Raw genomic sequence first — 25,508 nt, 5'->3', positions numbered from 1 at the left:
ATTCTGGCCACCATCGGGCCCGGGGGCCCGTCCAGCCGGGCGTTCTCCTGCACAAGGGCAATGCCCGCCCGTCCCCGTGAGAACCCCTGGGTGGGTGGTGGTGTGCCCCGGGGGACAGGAAGCCCTTTGGCTTGTCGGCCGCCGGCACCAACTGCCCGCTGGGTTTCCACGTCTGTTTTTCATTAATGTCCCTCCACCAATGGATGCCCTGCCCCCTCCCCTCGCCATGGTGCAGAGCAGCCGCTCGTGGGGCTGAAGGGCAGACTGACCCCCCGGGTGTCTCTCTTCAGCTGGACGCAGAAGCCAGCACGGTTCTGAAAGAGCTTCAGGCCAAGCTCAGCGGCGTCCTGGATGAGCTCAGCGTGACCTACGGGGCCAGGTGAGACGCCAGCCAGCCTGCCCGCCAGCCCCCTGCCTGGCCCTCCCAGCCCTCGGCCCTCCAATGCGGCCCGAGGGAGGGCAGCTCTGCAGCCACCCTGGGCTGCCCGTGACCCTGGGCTGTGGGCTCACCACTGCTGCTGGCACGGGGGGGGTGCGGGGGGGAGACGCCTCCAGGCCAGGGATGTGCCCAGCTCCGAGGCCTTTTCGGAGGGGCTCTCAGGGGCCTGGGGGCCGCCACACAGGAGGCGCATCTGCAAAGCTGGGGCCAGGCTGGTGGCGGGGGGGGGCCCTGGGTCGGCCTCCCCACCCCGCTGACCTCCCCGCGGGCTGCTTTCCAGTTTCCAGGTGGTGACAGAGGAGTGCGTGAGGCAGATGAGCCTGGAACTGAACCAGATGAGGGGGAACGAAGCCGCGGCCAATAAGAACAGCAGCGCCGTGGAGGCCGAGATCGTGCTGCGGCCGCTGATGGATTTCCTCGACAAAACGTAACTGCTTTGAGAAGCTCTTGAGACGCCCACGTGTCGTGTTTTTATTACCCCAATGAACCAGAGCTGCCACCGTGATCCTTCCAACGCTCCTGCAAGGCAGGCCACCCTGTCCCCACCCCTTGGCCTCTTTCTTGCTCCGCCCTCCTCGGGCTGGAAGCGCTTCTTAATCTGAGCAGGCTGCCCCAGCTTGGTGTGGCAAGTGCTGGAAGGCGCAGTCCCCGCAAGTCCTGTGCTCACAGCAGCTGCCCACCCCAGGAAGGCTGCCGCTGGATCAGGCCCCCCCCCCCACTCTCCCACACCAGCTTCTCTGTGGCTGGGGATGGCCTGCACCGGGGGGGGGGTCTGGCACATGTCTCCTTGGATGCCCAGGGATCTCTCTCTCTCTCTCTCTCGGGGGGGCGGGTCTGTGGCAACCCACATTGTGCAGCCGGCTGGGGGGAGCTGCCAGGCGCCTGAGGTGTGGCGCGAGAGGCTCCTCCTTTGGAGTTGGGCTGGGCAGGGCCTGCTCTTGGCCGGGCTCCTCTAGCCAGCCGCAGCAACTGAGCCTCCCTGCAATGGCGCAGGAGGGTGCCGGGTGCTCTGCCTGGCAGGCGGGAGGGAAACCCTTCCCTCCCAAGCGCCGGAGGAGTAAGGGAAGCCGCGCTCATTTCCCCGCCCAGCAGCCGGCCAGCCCCTTCGTCCTCCACTTGCCCACTCCCACGGTCTTGCCGGGTCAGCCAAGAGCCATCCCACAAGTCCCAGCAGTCTGCTGGCTGCTTCCCAGGCGCCCCCCCCAACTCCCCCCAGGGTCGCAGCGGCTCCCTTGTGCCTGCTTCCGTATTGCCCCTGTGTGGACACGGCAGCCCCTGCGCTGGGAGGAGGGTGCCGTTCCTATTTCCGGTGCCTTCCTTCGGATTGGATTGCCGCGTCACAGCCCTACGATAGCTGCGTCTGCCCGTTGTAGGCGGCTTGCCCCCTTACCATGGATCCCTGCTACGGTTTCAATTTGGCGCCCCAGAACGTTGCCGTTTGCACTGCTTTTTGCGTGCGGTGTAAGGCTCGCAGCCTGGGAAGTGCAAGGGAATTGTGCAGGAACAAGGCCTCCCACCCCTTGCTCCAGAGGGGCTTGTGGCCAGTGGGCTGTGCCCGGGCATTGAAGCCAAGCCTTGGGCAGGCTGCATGAGGCCCTGAGAAGCCGGCTTGCTCTCTTTGCCCCACCTTCTGCTCAGGGCCATGCGCTGGTTGCTGGCATGGGGCACTCCGCCCCTCCCTGAGAGCCCGACTGCACGCAGGGCTTCCCTCCCTCAAAAGCTTTGCTGCTGCGGTTTGGGGGACGAGTCTCCCGCCCCCGCCACTAGGCTGAGCTGATCCAGGGAGGGAGCGCTGGGGGTCTGGGCACCCCCACTGGAGCTTGTTCTGTGCTTCGTTCTTCCCCAGCTTAAGTCGCTCAGCGAAGATCTGTGAGAAGACGGTTCTGAAGCGGGTCCTGAAGGAGCTCTGGAAACTGGTCTTGAACAAGATCGAAAAGCAGATTGTGCTCCCGCCACTGACAGACCAAACGGTAAGCCCCGAAGCCACACTGGGCGCCCCGAGACGCTCCTGAGAAATGCTTGTGGGACAGGCAGGTCTTTGCAGCAGATCTGCTTGCAGGCAGAGGAGACGGGGCACACCGTTGAGCAGGGACACCCAGAGGATGCAGGACTACTACGCCCCTCTCGGCCTCTGCCCCTGCTCACTAGCCTTGCGGCACAGAGGCTGCTCGGCTCTGGCAAAAGACCGGCTCTGGCGACCGTCTCCCTGGCCACTCCGGCCGCTCCACTCCAAGGAGGCACAAAGCTGGTGGGGGTGAGAAGCTGCCAGTCAGTTCCAGGATGAAGCAGCCAGAAGTGGAAGCCCAGACGCGCTCAGGAGGCCGGGGCTCAAGGGAGGCCAGCTGGGGGCCACTGGAGGCCTCTCGGGGTCCTCTCAGGGAAGAGCAGCAGCCCCTCGAGTGGAGGGGTTGTTTCGCCCTGATCAGCCTCCCCCCCCCCCGCTTCCAATTAGGGGAAATGGATTCCAGGATCTTATTGAGGACAGCAAATTGCTGCTTTCCCAAGACATTTTCCATTTCAAAAGTTTGAGGAGGGCAGGATTGGCGGATGTCATGTTTGGGTCTGCATAGGTTTGGAAGGGATCCTCCAAGGGGAGCTGTAACTGAACAGTGGGGAGAGGAGACAAATGCCCCTGGGGGTCGGCTTGCTTTTTGCTCTTCCCCTCCCACCTCCCTGATTCAGTGCCGGCTCCTTATCAGAGAGCTTGTTTCAGCTTCAAGCAGGGCAAATCGTCTCCAGAGAGAGGCAGAGGAGGAGTGTCAGGCAGCAGCGTCCCTCCTCCCCCTCCTGACTGGCTAGTGCTCAAGTCCAACCCCTCCTCTCTCATCCTGACTGACAGGCCCAACAGCAAGGAGAATGTCACTGAGCATCAGCCAGCCAGTCACAAGGAGCAGAAGAGGGCAGGATGCTGCCTGACACTTTTCTCTCCTCCCCAAAGCTGAGACAGAGTTAAAGGAGCCTAGGGATGCTTTTTGAATCCCATCCTCATAAAAAAGGACAGGGAAAAACATTCTATTCCTTTCCTCTGCTTTCCCCCACTAAAGATTCCTTAGGAACTGAGTTCAGTTTAGCCCTATATCCTGGGGCGAAATCTTGGACTCAGTTTCCCCTGGGTGTTTCTCACTCAGCAGGCTTTACTGTGAGACTTTACTGAGAGTTCAAAGTTGCCCAAAAAAACCCGACACCAAAAAATGGATTTATTTTAACCCTGGATGTAAATTGGTCTGTACTCAAATGCTCAGTGAAAAACCTGAATAGTGTGTGAAGTGCTCCCCGATAGCTTGCAGGGATTCGGGGGTAAATCTGAACACACACCCTCCATTTTGGAGGAGATGTGAGGTGAGGTAAAAGCCCTGTGTGGAAAACACCCTGGAAAGCCGTGTGTGTGTGTGAGAGAGAGAGAGAGAGAGAGAGAGGGAGGATGAACAGGCAATGAAGAAAGACAGAAGCCTTGTTGACGCATGTGATAAGTGAAAGTGTTGGAACTTGCTTCTGAGCCAGATCCTTTGTTTCCTGATCACAGGGTCCCCAGATGATCTTCAGCGCTGCCAAAGATTTAGGACAATTATCCAAGCTGAAGGTAAGCGAATATCTGCGCACCCAGATGAGGTGCCGGCTGCCACCTTGGCAGCCGGGAGGAGTTTGTGTGAATTCCCTGGCTGGAGGACCCAGTGAAAGCCCTCCTCCACCCTGGCAGGGCATTGATTCTTGGGCTAGTGGGTGCAGCGACCCCGTGGGCATTCCCCACACTGCGCCAGGAAGGTGAGAATGGCAGGGTCCATCCACCTATGGCGCTGCAGGGAAATGACTTGACCAGCAAGCCAGAGGTTGCCGGTTCGAATCCCCGCTGGTACGTTTCCCAGACGATGGGGAACTCCTCTATCGGGCAGCAGCAGCAGCAATACAGGAAGATGTTGAAAGGCGTCATCTCATACTGTGCAGGAGGAGGCAACGGTGAACCCCTCCTGTATTCTACCCAAGACAACCACAGGAAGGCTCTGTGGGCGCCAGGAGTCGGCACCGACTCAGCGGCACCCTTTGCTGTCCCTTACATGGGGCTGGTGATGGCCTTGGGCTCCAGCTGCTCCCTGCAAGGGCCCGAGATTCTTCCCCTTAGTGAAGGGGCTGCAGCCCAGAGAGATGCAGCTGCTTGGGGTGGGCCCCGAAGGTGTTTGGTCTTCCTCGGGCCAATGGACAGGCCTTTGCTGCAGCCTGTGGCGGAGGCTGGAAGTGAGCCTAAAGTCGGACTGAAACCTTCAGGAGCAGTGATCAGTCACAAGGAACGCTGAAATGTCACCTCCTCACGGTCCTGGGACAGGGCAGGGCAGCCCCCTTCAGACATCTTCCCTCGATAAGCTCCCGTCTCTGCGTTCTCCTTCAGGACCACGTCATCCGAGAAGAGACGAAAAGCCTGACCCTGAGGCAGTGTGCCATCATGGACGTGGTGCTGGCCACCATTAAGGTAAGCGGGGGGGGGGGGGGGACACACGTTGGTGTCTCTGTCAAGACGGAGCGTGGCCTGACATGTGGCTTGGGGGGCCGGGATCTCCTTCGTGCACGGCGAGGGGCAAGAGAGCCTGGAGGGCGGCAGCAGCCCCCAGGAAGTGCTCCTGCTCGGGCCTCACAGAAACCAGCCACTGTCCTTTCTGGGTAGGCCTGTGCAGCAGAACAGCCCAGGTTGGTGCTCCTTGGGGCGTGTGCAGAAGGGCCTGCCCTGCCCGCCCCCCGCCCCGCACCCCTTGGCTGGAGCGTCCGCTCTCCCCATCCCATGTGGCCGAGGACATGCCAGAGAAGGCCAGGCCACACAGTGCCCCGTAGATCCTGAGGAGCTCCCCGCACCAGAACATGGGAGCAAGACTCCCACATAGAAGGGACTTCCTGTTTTGTTTTGTTTTGACTTCCTTGGTTTTCATTTTTCAAAAACAAGTTCTCTGGCCTTTGGGAATCCTTCACCACATGCACAGGTGGCGTCCGTGGACTCCGTGTTCTGTTACCCCACCGCTCTCTCACGCACACGTGTTTAAGAGCATCTCGGGACCCCTCTGCAGCTGAGCAACCTTCCCACTTCCCCTGCCCTGGATGTGCATGAAGACGTGTCATCCAGAGAAGGCAGCCCACGAGGCCAGCTATTTCCTCGCCCCTCCTCCATCTGCGGCATCTGCTAATTAACTGCCACCTGGGCATAATTGGATTGTGCTCAACAAGAGTGATGAATTATTCTCTTCACTGGTCCCCAGTTTGCCAGCCAGATGTTTGAGAGCCCAACTGAGTCAACTTATTCATCTCCGCCACAGCTGCTGCTCAGCTCCTTCCGAAAATGTCACTGCTGAAGGAAGTGCATGAAGGGAGCAGGAGGGACACAACCACCACTTAACAATATTAGGAACAGAGGAAGCTGCCATTTACTGAGTCAGACCCTCGGTCCATCTAGCTCAGGATTGTCTGCACAGACTGGCAGCGGCTTCTCCCAGGTTGCAGGCAGGAGTCTCTCTCAGCCCGATCTTGGAGATGCTGCTGCCAGGGAGGGAGCTGGGAACCTTCTGCTCTCCCCAGAGTGTCCCCATCCCATCAGGGGGGAATATCTGACAGTACTCACACACATCAAGTCTCCCATTCATAGGCAACCAGGGTGGACCCTGCTTAGCTAAAGGGACAAGTCGCGCGCACTGCCACCAGCCCAGCTCTCCTCTTATTCTTTTCCCTGGAGGGAGAGTCCCAATTGCTGGATGCAGTGCAGAAGGGGCACCCTCTGGATTTCCACCCCCCGCCCAGTAAATGTCTTTGGATTTAGAATAAATTAGAATAGGCCCAGCAGATCTACAACAAGCAGACTGTGGTCCAGAGCCCTGTGTGGGTGTGTCTTTGGGAGTGTCTCTGGCCTTGGGAGTGACAGGTAGCGGCAGCCTGCGACATCCTTCCTGCGTGAAGGGCGTCCTTTGGGCGTCCTTTGGCTGAGGAGACCATCCTGGCCTGGCTTCCGGCCCGCCATTCCTGGCTGTGAGCCTTTCCGCCAAGGAGTCCGCTCTGCCTGGTCTCCAGGACCGCCTCTTCCCGGCCCACAGAGCGGGAGAGTTCAGGCGTGGACGGTGGGCTACGGGGGGGGGGGGGTGCCCGGAACCGATGATGGCGGTTGAATTCAGACTGGACAGCCCGTCCATGAGCCGGTTCGAATTGAGGGTTAGGGTTAGGGTTAGGGTGGTCGGACCAGTTCAGAAGCGGTTTGATTTGGTTCAAGGGGAATGCCTGCAGATCCAGTGAGGAGTCCCCTTTACAAGCCAAGGGGAAACCCCGCCTCCAAAATACTTCTAATGGCTGCCGGGGGGGGGGGCAGTGGCGAGGGAGCCCCTTGCCGCCCCCACTGCCACCGCTTCCTCTGAACGCCGCTCCTGGCCTCTGCGCAGGCGTCATCACACCAGTGGCCTCCGTGCATGTGCAGAGGCTGGAGGGCCCAATCCGGCCCGGCGTTTAGAGGAGCTGCTGCCACCACCACCAGGGGTCAGGTGCCTTCCAGCCCCCCCTTCCCCACCAGCCCCCATTGGGAATATTTTAAAGGGTTAGGGGCCCCCCCTTTGGGTCCAAACCCGTGAGGATTCGGATCCTCATTCAAATGAGGGTTGGTTCAGTCCACACTTGGAATGGCACCCCTTGGGGGGGGGTGCAGACCAGTTTGAGTTTGAGCTGGCTGAACCGGCCCTGTTTGAACAGAACCGCTTCCGCACATCTCTGGTGCAGGCTGAGGGACGGAGCCAATCCAGGGCATGGCGGCCTGCCAGGCTGGCGCCCGCTGCCCCCGTTTGCACCTCCGTTGGGGGCTGGGCTGAGAGGCCATTCAGGGCTTTGAGGCAGTGGTGCTCGTCAGGATGCTCCAAACACAGCAAAGACGTTCGGATGCAATTTGCTTTCTCAAGGACACTCGGAGGCCGTAAACTCCACAGCTCCATTTCTCAGCCGCTCCTCTGTCTAGAAAGATACATCTAATTGTGGTTTTTTAATTCCATAATTGCTACCTAATTAAGTCTTGCTTCTGGCCATTTAAGTCTCTTGGCCACCATCCAACAGGCCTAAGGGGAACTGTGCCAGCAGCTGGAGGTTTCTTTGACGGTTCCACTGCGGCCGTGTGCTTTGCTGAAAAGGCAAGGCACATTTTAAACCGAAGACGACTTGCCTCTTCAGCAGTGGAAGCGGCTGTGGGGGGAAGGGGGCTGGCACTGTCCAGCCGCCCCCCCCACACACACACACACACAGGCTCACCCTTCTGCTGGCGGCACACGGAGCCCTTTCACAACCATGCTGAGCACAAGGATCCTAGGAGCGTGGCCAGTGGCCATGCTGCGGCCAGGGGTGGGGGCCAGCAGGCACAGGACCCGGGCCCTCCCACTTGCCTTCTTCCACAGGCTGCCGTGGGGCGGGGTGGCTGGCTGGGTGAAAGCGCATGGAAGCCGCAGGAGGCCTCCAGCCAGCCAGGGGTTTCCCAGCCAGAGCAACAAGCCGCCTAGCAAGGGCTGCTGGTCTTGGTGGCGACTGGTGGCCTCTGGGTCCTGGTGGCAGGGGAGCCGTGGCCAGAGAGGGGGCAAAGGCCTGCATCAGCTTTCCGCAGCCGGCTTTTAGTTGGCATCTCCTCCAGCATGGAGGGGTGCCTTTGCATATTGGCCAGATTCACCCCAAAGTCCCTGCGAGCTATTGGGGAGCAGTTCACCCAAAAACTTCGGGTTTTTCATGGCACGTTAGAGTGTAGCCCGATCTCTATCGGGAGTGAAAACATCCACTTTTGGCCTCGGTTTTGGGGGGCAACTTTGAACCCTAACCCTCGCAGAAGACCCACGGTAAAGCCTAGTGGGCCTCCCGGAGGTATCTGGTGGGCCACTGGGGTAAACAGGATCCTGGACTAAGAAGGCCTCATCCAGCTGTGCTTTTCTGATGTTCGGATGCTGGGCAGAGTAATAAGTCCTGGACCAAAGCTCAGAATGGATCCGTTTCCGTCTAGACCTGCTTTGGATGGCTCCTGCTGGTCCTTTGAGTTTGGGGCAAGTCACTTCCTTTAACTTTCCCCTGATTCTGCACTGGCAGCTGGAGCTGGGAGGAGGCGGCGGCGTTCTGTTCCAACAGAAACTTGGCAATCCTGGTTGAGAGCTGGCCTCGGGGTGCTGAGCCTGAGCTGTCCCCTTTGCTAAGCAGCAGGCAGGGTCTGCCTTGGGGTGCGTTTGGATGGGAGACGGCCTGCCAGAGACTCCCCTGAGGGGATGGTGGGGCCGCAGCGCCCGGGAAGAGGGCTGGCTGGCCGGAGGGAGGGAGGGAGGGCCCAGCCTCCACAGCAGCACCCAGCAGCCGGCCGGCTGGGTCCCAGCGTGGCTCAGGCCCTTCTGGCCTTCTGGAAGCAGCCCTGGTTTGCTCTGCGGTTTGGTGCGGACTCCCGCCTGCTGCTGCTCTGCCAATGATGTGCCTGACCTGTTGGGGCCATTTGCATAATCACCCTCATTTGCATAGTAGGGTGTTTGTCATGGCAACAGGGTGGAGTGGAGGAGCTGATTGGCAGGAGGAGGATTCCTCCCCGGGATGCGGCATTTCTGCTTTCCACGGCTTGCCGGTGGGGCTGAGGCTGTGCCCCCTGCTGCTTCGTTGGCTTCTCAGCCATGAATCCCAAACACCATTCCTGCTCCAGGAGCAGTTTGATCCTTGGCCTCAGAAGTCACCTCTCTGCAGCAGCTTCTGTTGCCGTTTAACACATTTTTGTGAACAAAAACAGGGCCCCCCCAACCCGCTGGAGCCTGGCAGGGGTTTGCCCCCATCATCACCCTGCCTCTCCTCAGCCCAACTTGGACCTGCAGGTACACAGGTATTTCCCCCAATTGCAGGCTGCTGAACCGCCGCCCGGTGCTATATGGCTCTGAGCAGTCTCGGTTCGGAGGCTGTTGGCACAGCCTGGCCTCTCTCTGTCCGATTCAGGTCGCCCACCTTGAATCGTACAGCTGCCTCCTCCCAGGAAGGAATTTTTCATGGATTGCGAGGGAGGGGGCAGCCCCTGTACGATTCTTGTCCAGCTGATGAAATTGGAAACCCAAAGGAGCTGCCATGAAGGCACCACCAGAATCCAAACTCAATAAGACACTTTGGGAATAAGTAATCCAAAAAAGGTAAAAAGTAACACAAACTTGCAAAGGTGACCCTAACTATAAACTGATAAACTGTGCTCGGTCAGCACTGGTACAATATAATAATAATAATAACAACAACAACAGCAAGAACATTGACAATAAAATTCAGCCATCCCAGGTCCTTGGGAAGGACTCGATGTCTGGATAAAACAAACCAGTCAATAACACCTGTCTGACTGTGTAAAATAATAATAAATAATAATAATGATTCGATTTCTATACCGCCCTTCCAAAAATGGCTCAGGGCGGTTTACACTGAGAAATAACAAACAAATAAATAAGATGGCTCCCTGTCCCCAAAGGGCTCACATTCTAAAAAGAAACATAAGATAGACCCCTGCAACAGCCACTGGAAGTCCTGTGCTGGGGGTGGAGAGGGCAGTGACTCTCCCCCTGCTCAATAAAGAGAATCACCAGGGTAAAAGGTGCCTCTTTGGCCAGTTAGCAGGGGCAAATATAAGCACCTGGAAGTGGAGAGAGGTCCTCTGTGTGGCGCTCTGGATTTTGCATTTCATTACTTCACCAGTCCTCAGCAGGAGGCATCCAAAAGACGTCCTGGATGCAAAGAAGCCCCCTGAGGAGGCCCTTGGGGGTGCCGATGTTGAGCCCTTTCAGATGGCAGCAGAACTGCAAGCAGAGGTTGGCCGAAAGGAGTTTCCCTTCCTCCGTGGGGTGGCTCCATGGCCAGCACCATGCAGAGTCTTCGGACTCCCTAAATAGCCCTGCAGTATTTTGGCCAAGGAGGGGGCGGAGGGGGGTGCAGAGACAGCAGCTCTCCGCTCTGCTGGCTGGCCGGCTGAGGATTGGAGGAGCTGGCAGGGGAGGGGGCCTCTCCACACCGTCCTGCTGCTCCATGTTGGTGCACACCAAGTAAGCTTCAGATGAGGGCCTCCCATCACAAGGGGCCTCTGGGTACTAAAAAGCAGTGACATGTCAGGTTTGACATCGTGCGTTTTCACTTAAAGCTATTTCTAATGAAAACAGACTTATTGCAAGATCACTCTTTTTGTTAGATGATTCTTTTTTAAATGCATCTTCACCAAGTAAAAATAAAGCTTTATTATTTCTACTTTCATTGTCCTTTTTGTTAGAATAATACTTTTTTTGTTTTTTGCAATGCTATGGGGCCAGAGGTACATCTAGGTAATTTTGGAGCATGGCCCTAAAGGCCTTTTGTGCCCCCTCCTACCGCCGCCACCACTGCCAGATAAGCTGCAATGCACTATTTTATTTTCACACCAGAACATACTCAGGGAAAGCTGGAAAAACTTTTTATTTTTAGAAGAGAATCTGAATAAGATACTCCCCACTGACTTGCAGAGGGATGCCACATTTTGCATGCTCAGCGTTTGGAGCTCACCGCACACACACACACCCAGGCCTGCAGGAGACTGGACCTCTGCCCAGAAGTCCAGTCCAACGAGCACCACTGTATGTGGCTCTTTGTAATAGCCTAGGGCTGCTCTCAAAGTGTCCTGCTGCTGCTCCCTTTCCAGCCACGCCATCAGGGACTTCCTCTGCTGGGCGCTTTCCAAATTACATGCTGCAAATGGGGTAAAATGCTTCAGTTTGGCAGGATCGTATTGAAAACAATCCCCAGTATCTCAAATGGGGAAATGCAGCTACTTCTTTGCGACATACATGCAACGTTGTAGCACTTTAACACAAAGATAAAACCCGAAAGAAGGCATCGGAAATCTGGACAGCCCCTTGCTGTCAGCCCAGGGACTGCAGTACTGAAGCACACTTAGCAGATCCGTAGTAGTGACCCTGTGGGTTAGGGTGTAATCTGGAAAGCGCCCTGGTTCAAGGTGGGCAGATCTTTTTGCACCAGCTGATAAAGTCCCTCCTCTGGAGCAAGGTGTCATTGGAGAGCTCTCCTCTCTTCTCTCTGCTTTCCTTTTTAGCAATATTTCCATGCTGGAGGAAGTGGACTGAAGAAGAACTTCTTGGAGAAGAGTCCAGACCTCCAGTCTCTGAAATACGCCCTTAACCTCTACACTCAAGCGACCGATGTCCTGATCAAGAAGTTCATTGACACGCAGATGTCTCAGAGTAAGTGGAAGGCGGGTCCTGCCTGGGTGGTTGAGTTGCAGGCTGTGAACAGCCTAGCAGTCTTCAAGAGAAGCATGGAGTGGCGGGGGGAGGCTCGTGGGCCTGAAGCCCCTTGCAGAGTGTGTGTGTGTGTGTGTGTGTGTGTGTGTGTGTGTGTGTGTGTGTGTGTGTGTGTGTGGTATCTGCTGCAACAGCCCTTCAACCTTTGCAGTAAAACAAAAACCCAGTAGAGTGGAAAGGCTTGAGGCATGGGGTGGAGAAAGGCAGACAGAAGCGTCTCAGCTTGAAATACAAGCATTTTCACTTGGGGGGGGAATCAGTCAATTTGAACAGTCTTTGGTGTCTTGGTACAGCATAACATATTTAAAAAACAGTGAGCGTAAGAGCGTAAGGGTAGAAATAACGTGGCTGGGGAAATGCATCCAGCTGACCTCATTCTGGGCCCTAACTCTGTCGAGTCCTCTGTCGTGAGGTCAGCCTGTGCAGCAACCTGGCTGGTCCCTAGTGCCGCCTCAGGCCCTGACCTCCTTCGCAGTCCTGGAGGCTCAGCCCAGACGGGCCCTTTTGGCCAGGGAGAGAGATCCCACTCCGCTCTCTTTAGCCCCAGGAGTAGCCCTCTCCCTCTGGGCTAGCAGCCCCTGCGCTTGGGTGCCTCAGCTCCACACTCCTCCTGGTCTGCTGCACATCACGGCACTCCTCAGACTCTGCACACTCCAGACTGATCAACTCTCTCTTCTGAGAACTCTGACTCTGACTCTGAGCTGAGCTTTTCTGAAAGCAGCCCTCGTATAGACACAGAATTCTTCAACAACTTTTTAAACAAACCAAGCAGCACAAGTTCCCTCCGTTTTCCACAACATAACCTATGAGAGCAAACCTCCCCTTCCATCCGAAATCCAACCAGTACATTTCATCACCCTCAGAAACGAAACTGCTTAGCAGAAGCCCTGGACTTTTGACCCGGTCAGCTTCCTTAATACAGAGACTTGCAAGGCAATTTCCAACAGGCAATCTTATTTGCAAAGAGAAGAGGTTTCGGCCTCGTTCCTTCACAAGGGGACTCCTCTCCCTCATCCAGTCTCACTTGGGGGGCAATTCCCTAACTGATGTTTAAGAAAGAAAGAAAAGGTCTGCCCCAACCTCTCGTCTGGAGGAAGCTTCAAGATTAAAGAGGCAAACGTGCCGAGAAGTTACTTTCCTTTGCGACAAATCCAGGCGGCTGGCTGGCTTCCTTGCTTGCTTGCTTTGGGTAGTGGCTCTTACAAGTGACACCCAGAGGCCGCCTTTTGCCCTGGCTGGTCTTTCAGCATCTCATTAAGATGGTTTTGTTCCCGTGGGCATATCTGGCTCATGGGACCAATGAACTCTCCCTCATCTTATGTTGGACTGAGTTTTGGCTTCTGACACTCCTTTAAGGTTTTTTTCTTTTTTTCAGTTCTGTACAAATCTTTCCTGTAAATGTGTGGCTTATTCATGCAGCAAAGTGGGATCCAGATGTTTTTCAGCAAACATAGCTCCCCAAAGTTTCCCACAAGCTGATTCCCCTCGGAGCTCACTGTCTGCTTTGACTTGAAGTTCCAGTGGATGCTCATCTGGGCGTTTTCCAGACTACAAGATTTGCAACAGTTAAAGTGTTGCAAAGTGCAGTGGAATTAGGCAGTGGTTTGAAACCACAAGCGCAGTGGCTTTGATGCCTTTTTCTATGCAATGTGACAAGATTTGGGCCGTCTGCATTGCCCTCCACGGCTGCGGATTTTCCAGGCAGGAGGTGTCCATATTCTACCTGGATCGCATTCACTGCTCCCTCCTCCTCCTCCATTTCCAGCCAATAGGGTTGCGGGGGCTGCTGACACAACCCTTAAAAAAAAATTTCTCTGTGCTTTTGTGCAAAGGTGCAAGAACTTTGCCCAAGCAGAGGCACCGAACATGTGGGGCATGAGACCAATGGGGTCCAAAGCCAAGGACAAAAGCAGAAATGAAACTGAGTGGAAATAGATTAGATATATATCTTAAAAGGAAAAAAAATTGGCTTTACATACCAAATTCCAGAGACAAATGTGACCAAAACATAGGGCCGCAGGCAGAAATGAAAAACCGAGAGGTGACACTATAGTAAGAAAAATATATGGTGCGGCTTTACATATCAACAGATCCTCGATCTGCCGAATGAGCCAGCAGATCATGGTAAGTGGGGCAAGGCAGAAGCCAGCTGCTCCACGTCTGTCCCTCCCCAGCGCTAAGACAGCGGCCTCCCTGGACCCCTGAGCTTTGCATCCCTTCCATCACATGCCCATTACTGAGTGGAAATATTGTTTCCTAGTAAATGACTTTCATGCCTCGGGAGGGAGGGGAAGAGGGTGAATTAAACCGTTTGAGCAGAAGATCTTTGCATTGACAGCTCTGGGGGAGAGCTGGAATGTTCTCCCCCAGACGGTGTCTTTGCCGTTGGAGTGACATATGGCCACGAAGCCCCTTCTTTTTCCAGAGTGATGGTCGGAGCTGCCCTCGGGGGCCCCAGGAGTGCCGCCCGCCACACCTTCAGAGGACTTTCCCTCTCCCTTGGGTATCGCCTGCCCCTGCTGTGCTCTGGAGCGCCTCCTGTGGCTGGGGGGAAGGATTCCCGGCATGTCTCCTTTGCCTCCGGGGGGGACGGCATTTCCTGGCCTTGGTGGAGAGGGAGCGCTCTTCAGCGCAGCCTGTGTCTTCCGCCCATTGAGGCGCTCACTCACTCGCGGGCTCCGATGAAGGCTTCCTTTCCCAATTACTTGTGTTTGTACACAAACGGGGGAGCCTAATTGAAAGCTGCTCCAGTGTTCATCTGATTTAATCGCTCCGTTTCCGGAAGGCAGATTAAGCCTCCCCAGTGGCTTGCCTTCAGAAGGCAACCTGCAGAACGCATTGCAGCGAGCGACCCTGACGCAGCCCAGATGTCTCCCCTCCCCCGGTGTCGCAATGCCATCCCTCCCAAGAGCACGCCCCGCATGTGGGGCTCACGCGGTCCGGACAGCCGAGGCCTTCCGGATCTCGTGGGGCTCGGGGCAGGCAGGGCGGGCCGGGTCTTCTGGGCAGTCTCTCTGGGCTGATGGCGGCAGGTTCGCATCCAGCCAGACTCTGGGCACGGGAATGAGAGGCCGCCTCGAGCCGGCAGCATCTGCAGCTGCAGTGCAGGAAGAGGGCAGAGTCACGGGAGGCCTCTGGGCGCGCTGGGGGGCAGCTCACGGGCACCCCTTGGAGCTGCAGAGAGGCCCGGGGGAGGGGCTTCAAAAGGAGACCCCCACCCCACCCCACCCCTTTGGTCTGAACATGCAGCCTCTTGGTCCAGATAAAGAAGGCATTTGCTTCAAGTCCAGTTCTGCCCCAGCTGAACATGGGCACCACGAGGCCAGCCCTTGAACTGCTAGCGCTCTGCTGCTTCCTGCTCAGCCTGCGTCTCGAAAACAGAAGAGCCGCTGGTCTCCCCGAGAGGCAGGCTCTCGCCCTAGCCTGGCCGTGGCGAAGAATCCGGATGGCTGAGAAGCCAAACAGGCCTCTCTCTTGCCCAAAGCAGGCCCCGCTGCTGCCGCCGCTGCTTTCAGTGGTTCTTGTGGCCAGTTACAGCCTCCATGGGGAGCAATGTATGCCCCCCCACCCCGGAAGAGGAGGCCTTTCCCTTCCCCGAAGAGCCCCTGACAGGGCCGTGGGCCACAAGGAAGGGGGGCTCTTTGGCCGGCACCCTCCTCAGCACACCCCCAGGATGCAAATGAGTGGTGGGCTGGCAGGGACTGTGGCCCCCTGTTGCCGGGTGGGGTGGGGTGGGGTGGGGAAGGCCCCTGAGGGAGGGGGCCCCCTGGCTGGAGACTGCATGCTCTCCAGGCCCCCTGCTGGCTCCTGGGGGGAGGGCTTGGCTTCCAAAGAGATGAGCAGCCGCTTTCGGGAGTGTGCATGGGGGGCGAGAGGCTGCTTGGCTGGTCTCCCTGCCCTGACCCACCTCTGTAGCAGCAGGGGGGTGGGGGGCCCTTCTTCACGTTGGTCCCAGGGCCCGGCCCGGCCTTGCTGTGCCCCTGCTCTGGAGCTCTTTGCAGGAGGCCTTTTGGAGGCCACGGGGCACGGGCCGTGTGCCCTTTCAGCAGAGAGGCCTCTCCGGACGGGACGGGCCTCTTTTTGCCGTCGCTGAGCCTCACACACACACACACACACCCGCCAAAGTCTGACACGGCAGCCTTGCTCAAGAAGACGCGCAGAGTGTCAGATGCAATCAGCGGGGGCTGCCTGCCCTTGACGCGGGGGGGGGGGGGCTGCCGCTGGGTCTTCCGGACATTTACTTGACACGGCGTCCTGCATGCAGTTTGGCACCCCGCTCCCCCCCCCGCCCCGGGGCATTGTCTCTGTTAACGGATGCTGTCTGGACAGTGATGGATGGGTTCTGGCGCCCGCTCCGTCTCCACAGATGGAGAAACCAGCTTGGAAAATTCCACCTCTGGATTAGCAGCAGCATCAACTGAGAGGCGGGGGGGGCCCTCCTCAGGCAAAGCAGCCCGGGGGGATGGGAGCCCATGGAAATCCTGCGGGGTGCGGGGGAGGCCTGCCCCCCATCCGAGCCTCAGCCCTGCCCTCTTTGCATGGGGGGGACGGGAGCTCTGCCCCACGGGCCGTTCCTTCCCAACTCAAAGGAAGGGGGGGCCGTGCAGGCCAGGCAGCTGGGCAAATAGCCGCTTCTTTCCAAAGTGAAGTAGGCTGCTGGGCCAGCCCACTAGCCCCCACTGGGCTACGGAGGGCAGTGCCTGGGCAAGCAGGCAGCCCCCCCCCCAACCAGCCTGCAATCCCCAGAGGCCGCCTGGGGTGCCATTCCTGCCCACTGCCGCTGGGGGCTGCTTGGGCAGCCGTGTGGCTCCTGGTCATGGGCTACCATTGGGGTGTGCTCGGGGGCCACGGGCGCTGGGCTTGGTCTGCCGTGAAAATGTGGGCCACTTCAGCAGGCAGGTCTGGATGCCTTTTGGGGGCCGGGTTTGTTTCTTTCCCCCCCTTGCCCTGCTTTTAGTATTTTAATTGTCTTGCTTTTATTGGTTGGTAAATACATCCATTGCCGGGGGGTCTTTATGTAGCAAAGTGAGTCGGGAATGACTTCAGTAGAGGTTTGCCCCCCCCGCCCCCCACAAACAGAGCCCTGACTGGCCAAGCACCAGCCCCCCCCCCCCGCGCCCCACCCCCCCGGTCACAGCACCTTCCCGGCCTGGCTCCGGGGCATCCGCGTCTTGACCTCTTCCTTGCCTCCACGCAGGTCAAGCGACCAACAACTCGGTCGGGGAGATCAGCCTTCAGGTGGACCTCACGACACAGCCGGGAAGCGGAGAGCACAAAGTGACCGTCAAAGGTCTGTTGACAGGACTGCCCACCCCCCAGGTGACCTGCCACCAAGGCGGCGGGGGGTGGGGGGGCGGGCTGATCTGAGCCATGAGGCCCTATTGAGATGGGCTCTCCCTCTCAGTGGGGCTGCACAGAACGTCTACTGCTGGCTTGTGCCCCCCCTTCATTCATGGGGGGTCATGGATGCTCACCTCAGGGCAGCTGAAAGGAGAGGATGTGGGGCAAAGCCCCCTCCCCCCCCCATGTTTGGACTTGGCTGCTGCTCTCCTCAGCCCCCCTCCTGCCTCTGGCCTGCCCTTGCCAAGTCCTCCATGCCCACATGTGGGGGGCCTCGACTGCCCCCCCACCCAGGGCCATGTCCTTCCCTCCTCCACTAGGCCAGGGTCTCCCGCCTTGGGTCCCCAGGGGCTGGAGGCAGAGGCTGCAGTCCTAGACCCACTGACCTGGGAGCAAGCCAGCCCCATGGCAGCTGCCCCCCTCCACGCCCGCCATAGCGGTGCAGCCCAGTCAGCGTGTCCCGATGGGCGTCCTTCTGCGGGCAGGAAAGAAACATCCTTGGGGCGCCTGCCTGCCTGCCTGCCTGCATGTCCCTCCTCTTGTGAGCCAGCCAGAGGGCAGCTTCTTATGGGGCGGCTCACAAATGAAGTGGGGGTCAACAGTGGTCAAGGCGCCACGGCGCTGCCTCCAGAACGCGTCCCTCCCGGAGCTTAAGGGCAGCTCTCCTCCTTGCTTCCCAGTGGTGGCCATTAACAAGCTGAACTGGCAGACCGGCTCCATGTTCCGGCCCTTCGTGGAGGTCTGCCTGCTGGGGCCCAGCCTGAGCGACAAGAAGCGGAAGCACGGCACCAAGGCCAAGAGCAACACCTGGTCGCCCAAGTACAACGAGACCTTCCAGTTGTAAGTGCCGCTGGGCACCCTGCCCCCCGCCCCGGCCACCACGCTGCCCCTTCTCCCAGGGGCGGCTGCTCCTCTGAGCCCGCAGGGAGCACACAAGCAGGCCGCTGGGGGCGGGGGGGGGGCTCCTCCCTCTCCCCGGGAGCCCCGCTGCCTGCAGGCCGGCCATTCGTCAGGTGGAGCACACAGCCCTACCTGCAGGCAGCGCAGCTCTTGGGTGGGCTGGGAGAGAGGAGTGAGCCCCCTGAGCTGCTGCTGCCGCTGCCGCACCTCCCTTGGTGCCCCCCCCGCCCCGCTCCTTAGGGTGGTCTACTCCTGAGGAAGCTGCCTCAGCAGTGTCTGTGCTGAGGGGCAGCAGTTCTCTGGGCGGGCATCTTGGGCAGAGTTGGACCTCTCCCCGGTCTACAGCTCCGCCTCAAGGTTTCCCTCCCCTGGACCTCAGCAGGAGGGGCCAAGGGTCTCCCGTTGCCCCTCCACGCTTGGCCCCATTTCCGCCTGCCAGTTCCCCCCCCCACCTACCCCCCCCCTCACACACACACACAGACCCTTCCTTCCCCCAAGCCTTTACTTGCAGTTTGGGAGCCCAGCTGGTGGGGAGGGACCTTCTCAAGCATCCAGGGAAAGGCGACTTGAGGGGCGGGAGAAGTGTCGGACCCCCCCCCCACTTCCTGATGCTCCCCTGCAGATGTCCTCCAGCTCCCCCCTTGAGTGGGATGTGAGTTCCTTCCGAGGCACTGGGGGCTTCTCTCCCTCTCTCTTTTATAACATGTTTATAACATCCGCATTCTGGGTGGCTTCCCCCGTGGCTTGCATTCATGCCGTTACCCATTCACAACGACCCTGCGAGGGAGCCGTTGGCCCACCACCCACCGATGCAGGGAGCCCTGCGGGACCGGGGTGCTCATGCGCCCACCTCTGTCTGCCCTCCCTCCCTCCCCCCCCCCCCCCAGCCTGCTGAGCAGCGAGGAGCGGCTGACGGCCTACGAGCTCCACCTCTCGGTGAAGGACTACTGCTTTGCCCGGGAGGACCGCGTCATCGGCATGGCCGTCGTCCAGCTCCGGAGCTTCGCCGAGCAGGGCAGTTCCTGCGCCTGGCACCCCTTGCTGCGGAGCCTCTCCGTGGACGAGACGGGGCTGACCATCCTGAGGATCCTTTCTCAGAGGACCAATGACGAGGTGGCCAAAGAATTCGTCCGGCTCAAGTCAGAAACACGGTCTGTTGAAGACACCACCTGAAGCTCCTCCTCGTGAGTAAACGCAACGTGTCAGCGCCAAGATCCTCGACCCAGTGTTGTCAACGTCCGAATCATGCATGTGTGTGCAACTCCGTGGGAATGTTTAACTAACTCTGTTTCTGTGTTTGCCAGAACATCCAGTACTACTAGATTTGCAAGGTATGGCCAAGAGCTCTCTACCTTTTCTACGTTTTTTGGTCTTTGAAAAAGAAGTGACTGTTCCAATGAAGTGCCAAAACTGCAGTGAAGAACCACTTAGTTAATGGCGTCCTTTGAAGTGTGGATTTCGTCTCATGACACATCCCGCCCCCACCCCCTTCACCAGAAACATCTCCTGAGGACCTGTCAGTCTCCTGGGTTGAGGCGTCGGCTGTCTCCCTTAAATGCCTAACATGAGTTGCCCTCCCTTCCTCTGCCCCCACCCCCCCACCCCACCCCTCTCATCATGGGACGTCTGGCCTCAGGGCCTGTCTCCATTTTATGCAAACTCCATTTAAGTCTTCTGTCCCAAGACCTTTTTCTACCATCACTTACAGATGCAGTTACTTCAAGAAAGGGTTTGTAATTTTATAACTGCTGATACAAAGAAATGATCTTTTGCATACAAACTTTAAAACAAAGGGTGGAAATGTTTTATGCTGACCTTTTTTTCCAACCTTTCATATATATCACTGTGAAGAAAAGCTGTCCTGTTACTGACGTTGGCTATCTTGGGGTAGCTTCCTTCCCCCAAACTGCCGAGGTGACATCCTCTGTGTATTAGGAGGGTCATTCCATCCGTGATTTGCAGCAGGCAAATCTACAGGCAGGAGCGGGCGCTGGCGGGGGGGGGGGGGCTTCCTCGCCCAGAGGGCCCCACCTGCAGAGGAGCACCCTTGCCTGGCCCTGGAGTGGGGAGGCGGTGCTGGCAAAGTGTGCAGGCAGTTGGGTCCGGGTGCTGGGGGCCCTTCGGGGGGCAGGGAGGGCCCTTTCCCCAGGGCCTGCGCAGGAAGAGGGCCCCCCCCCGCCCGGGTGGGCGTTCTGGGCAGGGTCTTACCTTTACAGAGTGCTGCTGTGTGCAGTGCAGTGGGCGATACAGGGTTCCGGGAGACGAGAGAGGCGGGGAGGCGGTTTCCACCGAGAGATCCATCCGGAGAAGCAGCTTAGCTGCGGAGGTTTTTCACTCCGGCCATTACAAATGTTGCTCTACATGCTTAGCTGCAATCCCAGCTAAGTGCTTTCCCCCTCTTCTTTTTATTTTCATACAAGTTCAAAGATTTATACTTATGCAACATGACTCTGTCCTGCACTGAGGCAAAATCCATGTGCTGTAAATATATTTCGTGAGAAGTTGTAAAATAAAGCAAGAAGAAAGTGCTCTCTGGTCTTGCCCTGGCATCATTTGTGCTGCTGCAGGGATAGCGCTCAGTCCGGGGGGGGGGGCGTGGAAGGGGGGAGTAAATGAGTCTCTGTTGCCTGAACCTCCAAGGAAGCCCCAGAAGCCGCTGTGGGCCTGCACCAGAGCGCAAGCGACACACACACACACACACCCCGCCCATCGGCCCTCCCAAAGCCACTTGCCAGGAGCTGCCCTCCAAGCCTGCTGCTGGGCCTTTCAAAGAGCAGCCTCCCCAGCGGCCAATTCCGGGCGCAGAGCCTTTAGGAAGCGGACTGAGGAGAAAACTGCGGAGCTCACCATGCCTCCATGCAGACCTCTGGTGCAGCCACGTTTGGAGCACTGTGTACAGTCTGAGTCACCACATCTCCAAAGGGACGCCGTAGAACTGGAGAAGGTGCAGAAGAGGGCAGCCACCATGCTCAGGGGCCTGGAGCACCTTCCCTGTGAGGCAAGGCTATAACGTCTGGGGCTCTTTAGTCTGGAAAAGGGGCAGCTATGGGGAGACCCGATCGAGGTGTATACATGGTGACAGGAGAGTAGATAGAGAGAAGTTCTTTCCCCCTCTTGCAACACCAGAACCCAGGGGTCATCCCACGAAACTGACTGCCAAAAACTTTAGGACCAACAGAAGGAAAGACCTTTCCTCTCCGTGCACCATCAAACTGGAATTCTCTGCCACGGGATGTGATAATGGCCACCAGCCTGGATGGCTTTAAAGGAAGTTTAGACCAATTCATGGAGGACAGGTCTATCCATGGCGACTTGTGCTGAGGGCTATAGGCTACCTGTAGGGGTGAGATGTCTCTGAATACCAGATGCAGGGACCAGCAGCAGGAGGAGGAGAGGGCACAGGCCCTCCCCTCTTGCCTGTGGGCGTCTCAGAGGCATCTGGTGGGCCACTCTGGGAAACAAGAGGCTGGACAAGAAGAGGCCTTCTTGGGCCTGGTCCAGCCGGGCTGCTCTTGTGTTCTTGGTTAACTCTGGATTCTCAAGGCTTTTACTCCAGAAAAATGGCACCTTGGGAAGATTGCAGCCTCTTGCCCAGACAGCTGTGACCTCACCCTTGCCTCATTTTGGCTTTGTTTTTAAATTGCCCTAATCAGCAGTGCATTTGTTAAATGTTTGGTGAAAGGGGAAACTTGGGATGTCCCCCCCTGATCCGAAGGATGCTCACAGGCCCAGGAATGCAGCAGCTCCAGATTCTGGCAAGGGGCATCCTGGTCATTCCCTGCAGCAAGACTGGCAGGTTGCCCAGCCCTCCTATCTGGTGGCCCAGCTGGCACTTGGCTGGCATGCAAGGCAGGCTGCTGGCCTCTTGGTGAATGTGCAGGGTTCAGGATCTGGGCAGCTGCCAGGTTTGATCTTAAGGATGCAAGCACCGTACTTACCTGAATACAAGATGACTCTGAATTTAAGACTCTCACCTATTAAAAATAGAGGTTCGATACAGGTTAGACCTGTATTAAAATGAAAGGAAGAGGTCTCTGAATGGAAGATGACACTCCCCCAACCCCAATTTCTAACAATACAGAACTGGGGGGGGGGGGGAATTGGTCTTGGATTCAGGTAAATGATACCCAGAGACTTGTGTTGGCTGAACTCCAGTTTATGAAAGCAGCCGCAGAAGAGCCCGACCGGCCTCCGCCTTCACTCGCACAGCCCCAGAAGGAGAGCAGCCGTGGTGTCCACTGCAGCCAAAGGCCTCCAGCAGGCTGGGCTGGCTCAGAATGGCCATCTCCACTGGGCCTCGGAGGAGGCAGGCAGGTAGCCACCCTCTGCCGCAGCCCTTCACCTTCTGCCCCTGCCCCGCGGAGAGCTCTGCCACTGGGGCCACGGGAGGTCGAGGCTGCTGAGGCTCCCCTGCGAGAAAGCGAGGCGTGCCACGGGCTCCAAGGCCGGGTGCGGATCAGGGCGGCTCGGCTCTTCTCCCTGGCCTCGCTGCCCACCAGTTCCTGCCCCACCCAGGGGGGCCTCCATGCCAAGGACCTTTGGGCTCGTGGTTCTCCTCCCGAGTAGGGCTCCGCCACGGCCTGCTCCCTTGCACTGGCCTTGGCCTCGGCTCCTGGGGCCCCAGGTCAATTGTGGGGCTACGTTAGGCCCCCGAGTGGGGCCATCGATCTGTGGGGGGGGATCTCCTTTGGGCCCCATATGAGCCTGGAGTCTCATCCAGTTCTGGTTCTGAGCTGGACCTGACAGGGGTGGTGGTGCTGGGGGCCACCTAGCCGGGTTTAGCCTCTGCTTGCCACCCTGTGCTGGGGACGGGCTGAGCGGGGGGGGGCTCCCCTGCGGGGGGGGGCTGGGCTGCCTCTTCAGTGCTTCCGAAACCTCCTTCGGCAGAGTCCTGTCTCTGCTCAGTTCTCTTTTGCTCCACATCACAACCTGGTTTCATAGTCGAGTGCATCTCCGCCCCGCCCAGCAGGTGCAGCTCACAGAAAGATCAGCCGCCGCCGCCGCGGGAATCTCTCTCCTCCGAGTCAGGAAATGGCTCCAGCTGCTTGCCGGTTTCTTTCCTGGCTCGGCCATCCTCCTCCTCCTCCTCCTCCTCCTCCTCCTGGGAATGTCACAGGGGCTCTGCTGGGAAGAGTCTCCCCAGGGGGCCCCCATTTCCTGAAAGGGGGGAGGGGCAGTTGAGCCTGACCAGTGGCCAACGTGGAGAGAGGGAGGGGAAAGGGGGCTCCTCTGGGAGGGGGGTTGGCCAGGGGAGGGGGCAGGATGAGCCCAAGGGAGGGTGGGCTTTGGGGGAGGGTCTCAGAGGGGGTGGCTTCCAGACCCAAGGAATCCATGGGCACCAGGGTGGGTCGTGGGTGGAATGGGTGCAGACAGCGTTGGAGCTGGATGTCCACTGGAACGCCGGAGGGGGGGGGCGGGGGGGGGCTGGGCCAGGGCGTGGCAGCAGCAGCAGCAGCGGGTGGGTGGCCGGGTGAGGCAGGGGCCTCCTAGACACTTACTTACATGCTTACATTTCTAGGCCACCCCATCTAAAGGCTCTGGGCAGTGTTTAAAAAACATTTTTAAAAACCTCATTTTTTAAACAAGTGTAACAAACATAAAAACAAGCACCGTTTAAAACACACTGCTTAAAACAATTTTAAAACAGTTCAGAGCCATTTAAAACCAATTACAAATACTTAAACACAATTTAAAAACCTTGGAAGGCCAGGCCAAGCAAGGAAGTCTTTAGGGCTCTCTTGAAGGCCAACAACGAACCCAGACTACGGATATCTGCCGGGAGTGCATTCCACAGCCAAGAAGCAGCTGCAGAGAAGGCCCGGTTCCAAGTCACCACCAGACCACAGTGGTAACTGGCGACGGACCTCTCCACATGACCTCAACGTGCGATGGCGATCATACAGAAGGCGGCGCTCTCTAAGATAACCCAGACCTAAGCTGTTCAGGGCTTTAAAGGTGATAACCAGCACTTTGTATTTTGCCCAGAAACATATTTTTATTTTATTTTATTTATTTATTTTTACATTTTTATACTGCCTTTCGTTAAAAGAAAACCCCAAGGCGGTTTACAAAAATTAAAACATACAATAAAAGCAGTAAAAACATCAAGCTAAAAACATACATAAAAACAAGACAGCAGATAAAAAACACACAAGAACAGCAGTAAAAAACGATTATGTAAAAGCCTGGGTAAAAAGCCAAGTCTTTAAAAGCTTTCTAAAAGCTGTGATGGAGTCCGAGGAACGAATGGCCACTGGGAGAGCATTCCAGAGTCTGGGGGCAGCAACAGAGAAGGCCCTGTCCCGAGTGCACGACAGCCGGGCCTCCCTCATTGTCGGCACCCAGAGCAGGGCCCCCTCAGATGTCCTAGTCAAGCGGGCAGCAACCCTTGGGAGCAGGCGGTCCCTCAAATACCCCGGGCCCAAACCGTTTAGGACTTTAAAGGTCAAAACCAGCACCTTGAATTGGACCCGGAAACAAACCGGCAGCCAGTGCAGCTCTTTCAAAATGGGGGTGATATGTTCCCAGCGGGCAGCTCCGGATAAAACCCTCGCTGCCGCATTCTGCACTAGCTGCAGTTTCTGGATATTCTTCAAGGGCAGCCCCACGTGGAGCGCGTTACAGTAATCCAGCCGCGAAGTGACTAAGGCGTGGGTAACCGTGGCCAAATCTGCCTTCTCGAGAAAGGGACGCAGCTGGCGCACCAGCCGAAGCCGTGCAAAGGCACCCCTGGCCACCGCCTCCACCTGAGCTTCCAAAAGCAGAGCCAGGTCCAGTAGTACCCCCAAGCTGCGTACTTGCTCCTTCAAGGGGAGTGCAACCCCATCCAGAACCAGTAAAATCTCCTCATCCCGATTGGCTCTCCTACTGACCAACAGTACCTCCGTCTTATCCGGATTCAATTTCAGTTTGTTAGCCCACATCCAACCCATCACGGCCTTCAGCCCCTGATTCAGGACATCCACTGCCTCCCTAGGACCAGATGACAAGGAGAGATAGAGCTGAGTGTCATCCGCATATTGCTGACAACTCAGTCCAAATCCCCGGATGACCTCTCCCAGCGGCTTCATGTAGATGTTAAACAGCATGGGGGACAAGACCAAACCCTGCGGGACCCCACAGGCCAATGGCCATGGGGCTGAGCAGTAGTCCCCCAGCACCACCTTCTGGACCCTCCCCCCAAGAAAGGAATGGAACCACTGCAACGCAGTGCCTCCGATCCCCATACTTGAGAGGCGACCCAGAAGGATACCATGGTCGATGGTATTGAACGCCGCCGAGAGGTCCAGCAGAACCAACAGGGACGCACTCCCCCTGTCTAGTTCCCGGCGTAGGTCATCCACTAAAGCGACCAAGGCAGTCTCAGTCCCATACCCGGGGCGGAAGCCAGATTGAAAAGGGTCCAGTTAATCCGTATCATCCAAGACCCTCTGCAGCTGGGACGCCACCACACGCTCCATCACCTTGCCCAAGAAGGGAAGGTTAGACACAGGTCTATAGTTGTCCAGGATGGAGGCATCAAGGGAGGGCTTTTTAAATAGAGGTCTTACCACCGCCTCCTT

The 25,508-nt window shown here is 57.6% G+C and overlaps 1 protein-coding gene across 2 annotated transcripts in view; it reads left to right on the top strand.

Annotated features, from left to right (window-relative positions):
• Positions 1-20,474, top strand: part of UNC13C (unc-13 homolog C) — a 109,719-nt gene extending 89,245 nt beyond the window's left edge. For both annotated transcript variants that reach the window (XM_053272551.1, XM_053272550.1), the window contains 9 exons: positions 291-379; positions 720-866; positions 2,286-2,409; positions 3,963-4,019; positions 4,821-4,901; positions 11,499-11,646; positions 16,904-16,996; positions 17,727-17,886; positions 18,834-20,474. In XM_053272551.1, coding sequence (XP_053128526.1) covers positions 291-379; positions 720-866; positions 2,286-2,409; positions 3,963-4,019; positions 4,821-4,901; positions 11,499-11,646; positions 16,904-16,996; positions 17,727-17,886; positions 18,834-19,119 — 1,185 coding nt within the window. In that variant the 3' untranslated portion in view covers positions 19,120-20,474. The remainder of the gene's footprint in view (positions 1-290; positions 380-719; positions 867-2,285; positions 2,410-3,962; positions 4,020-4,820; positions 4,902-11,498; positions 11,647-16,903; positions 16,997-17,726; positions 17,887-18,833) is intronic.
• The last annotated feature ends 5,034 nt before the right edge of the window (positions 20,475-25,508 follow it).

Source organism: Hemicordylus capensis, chromosome 10, assembly GCF_027244095.1.
Source record: "Hemicordylus capensis ecotype Gifberg chromosome 10, rHemCap1.1.pri, whole genome shotgun sequence".
NCBI lineage: Eukaryota > Metazoa > Chordata > Lepidosauria > Squamata > Cordylidae > Hemicordylus > Hemicordylus capensis.
This window is presented reverse-complemented; position numbering and strand designations above follow the sequence as displayed.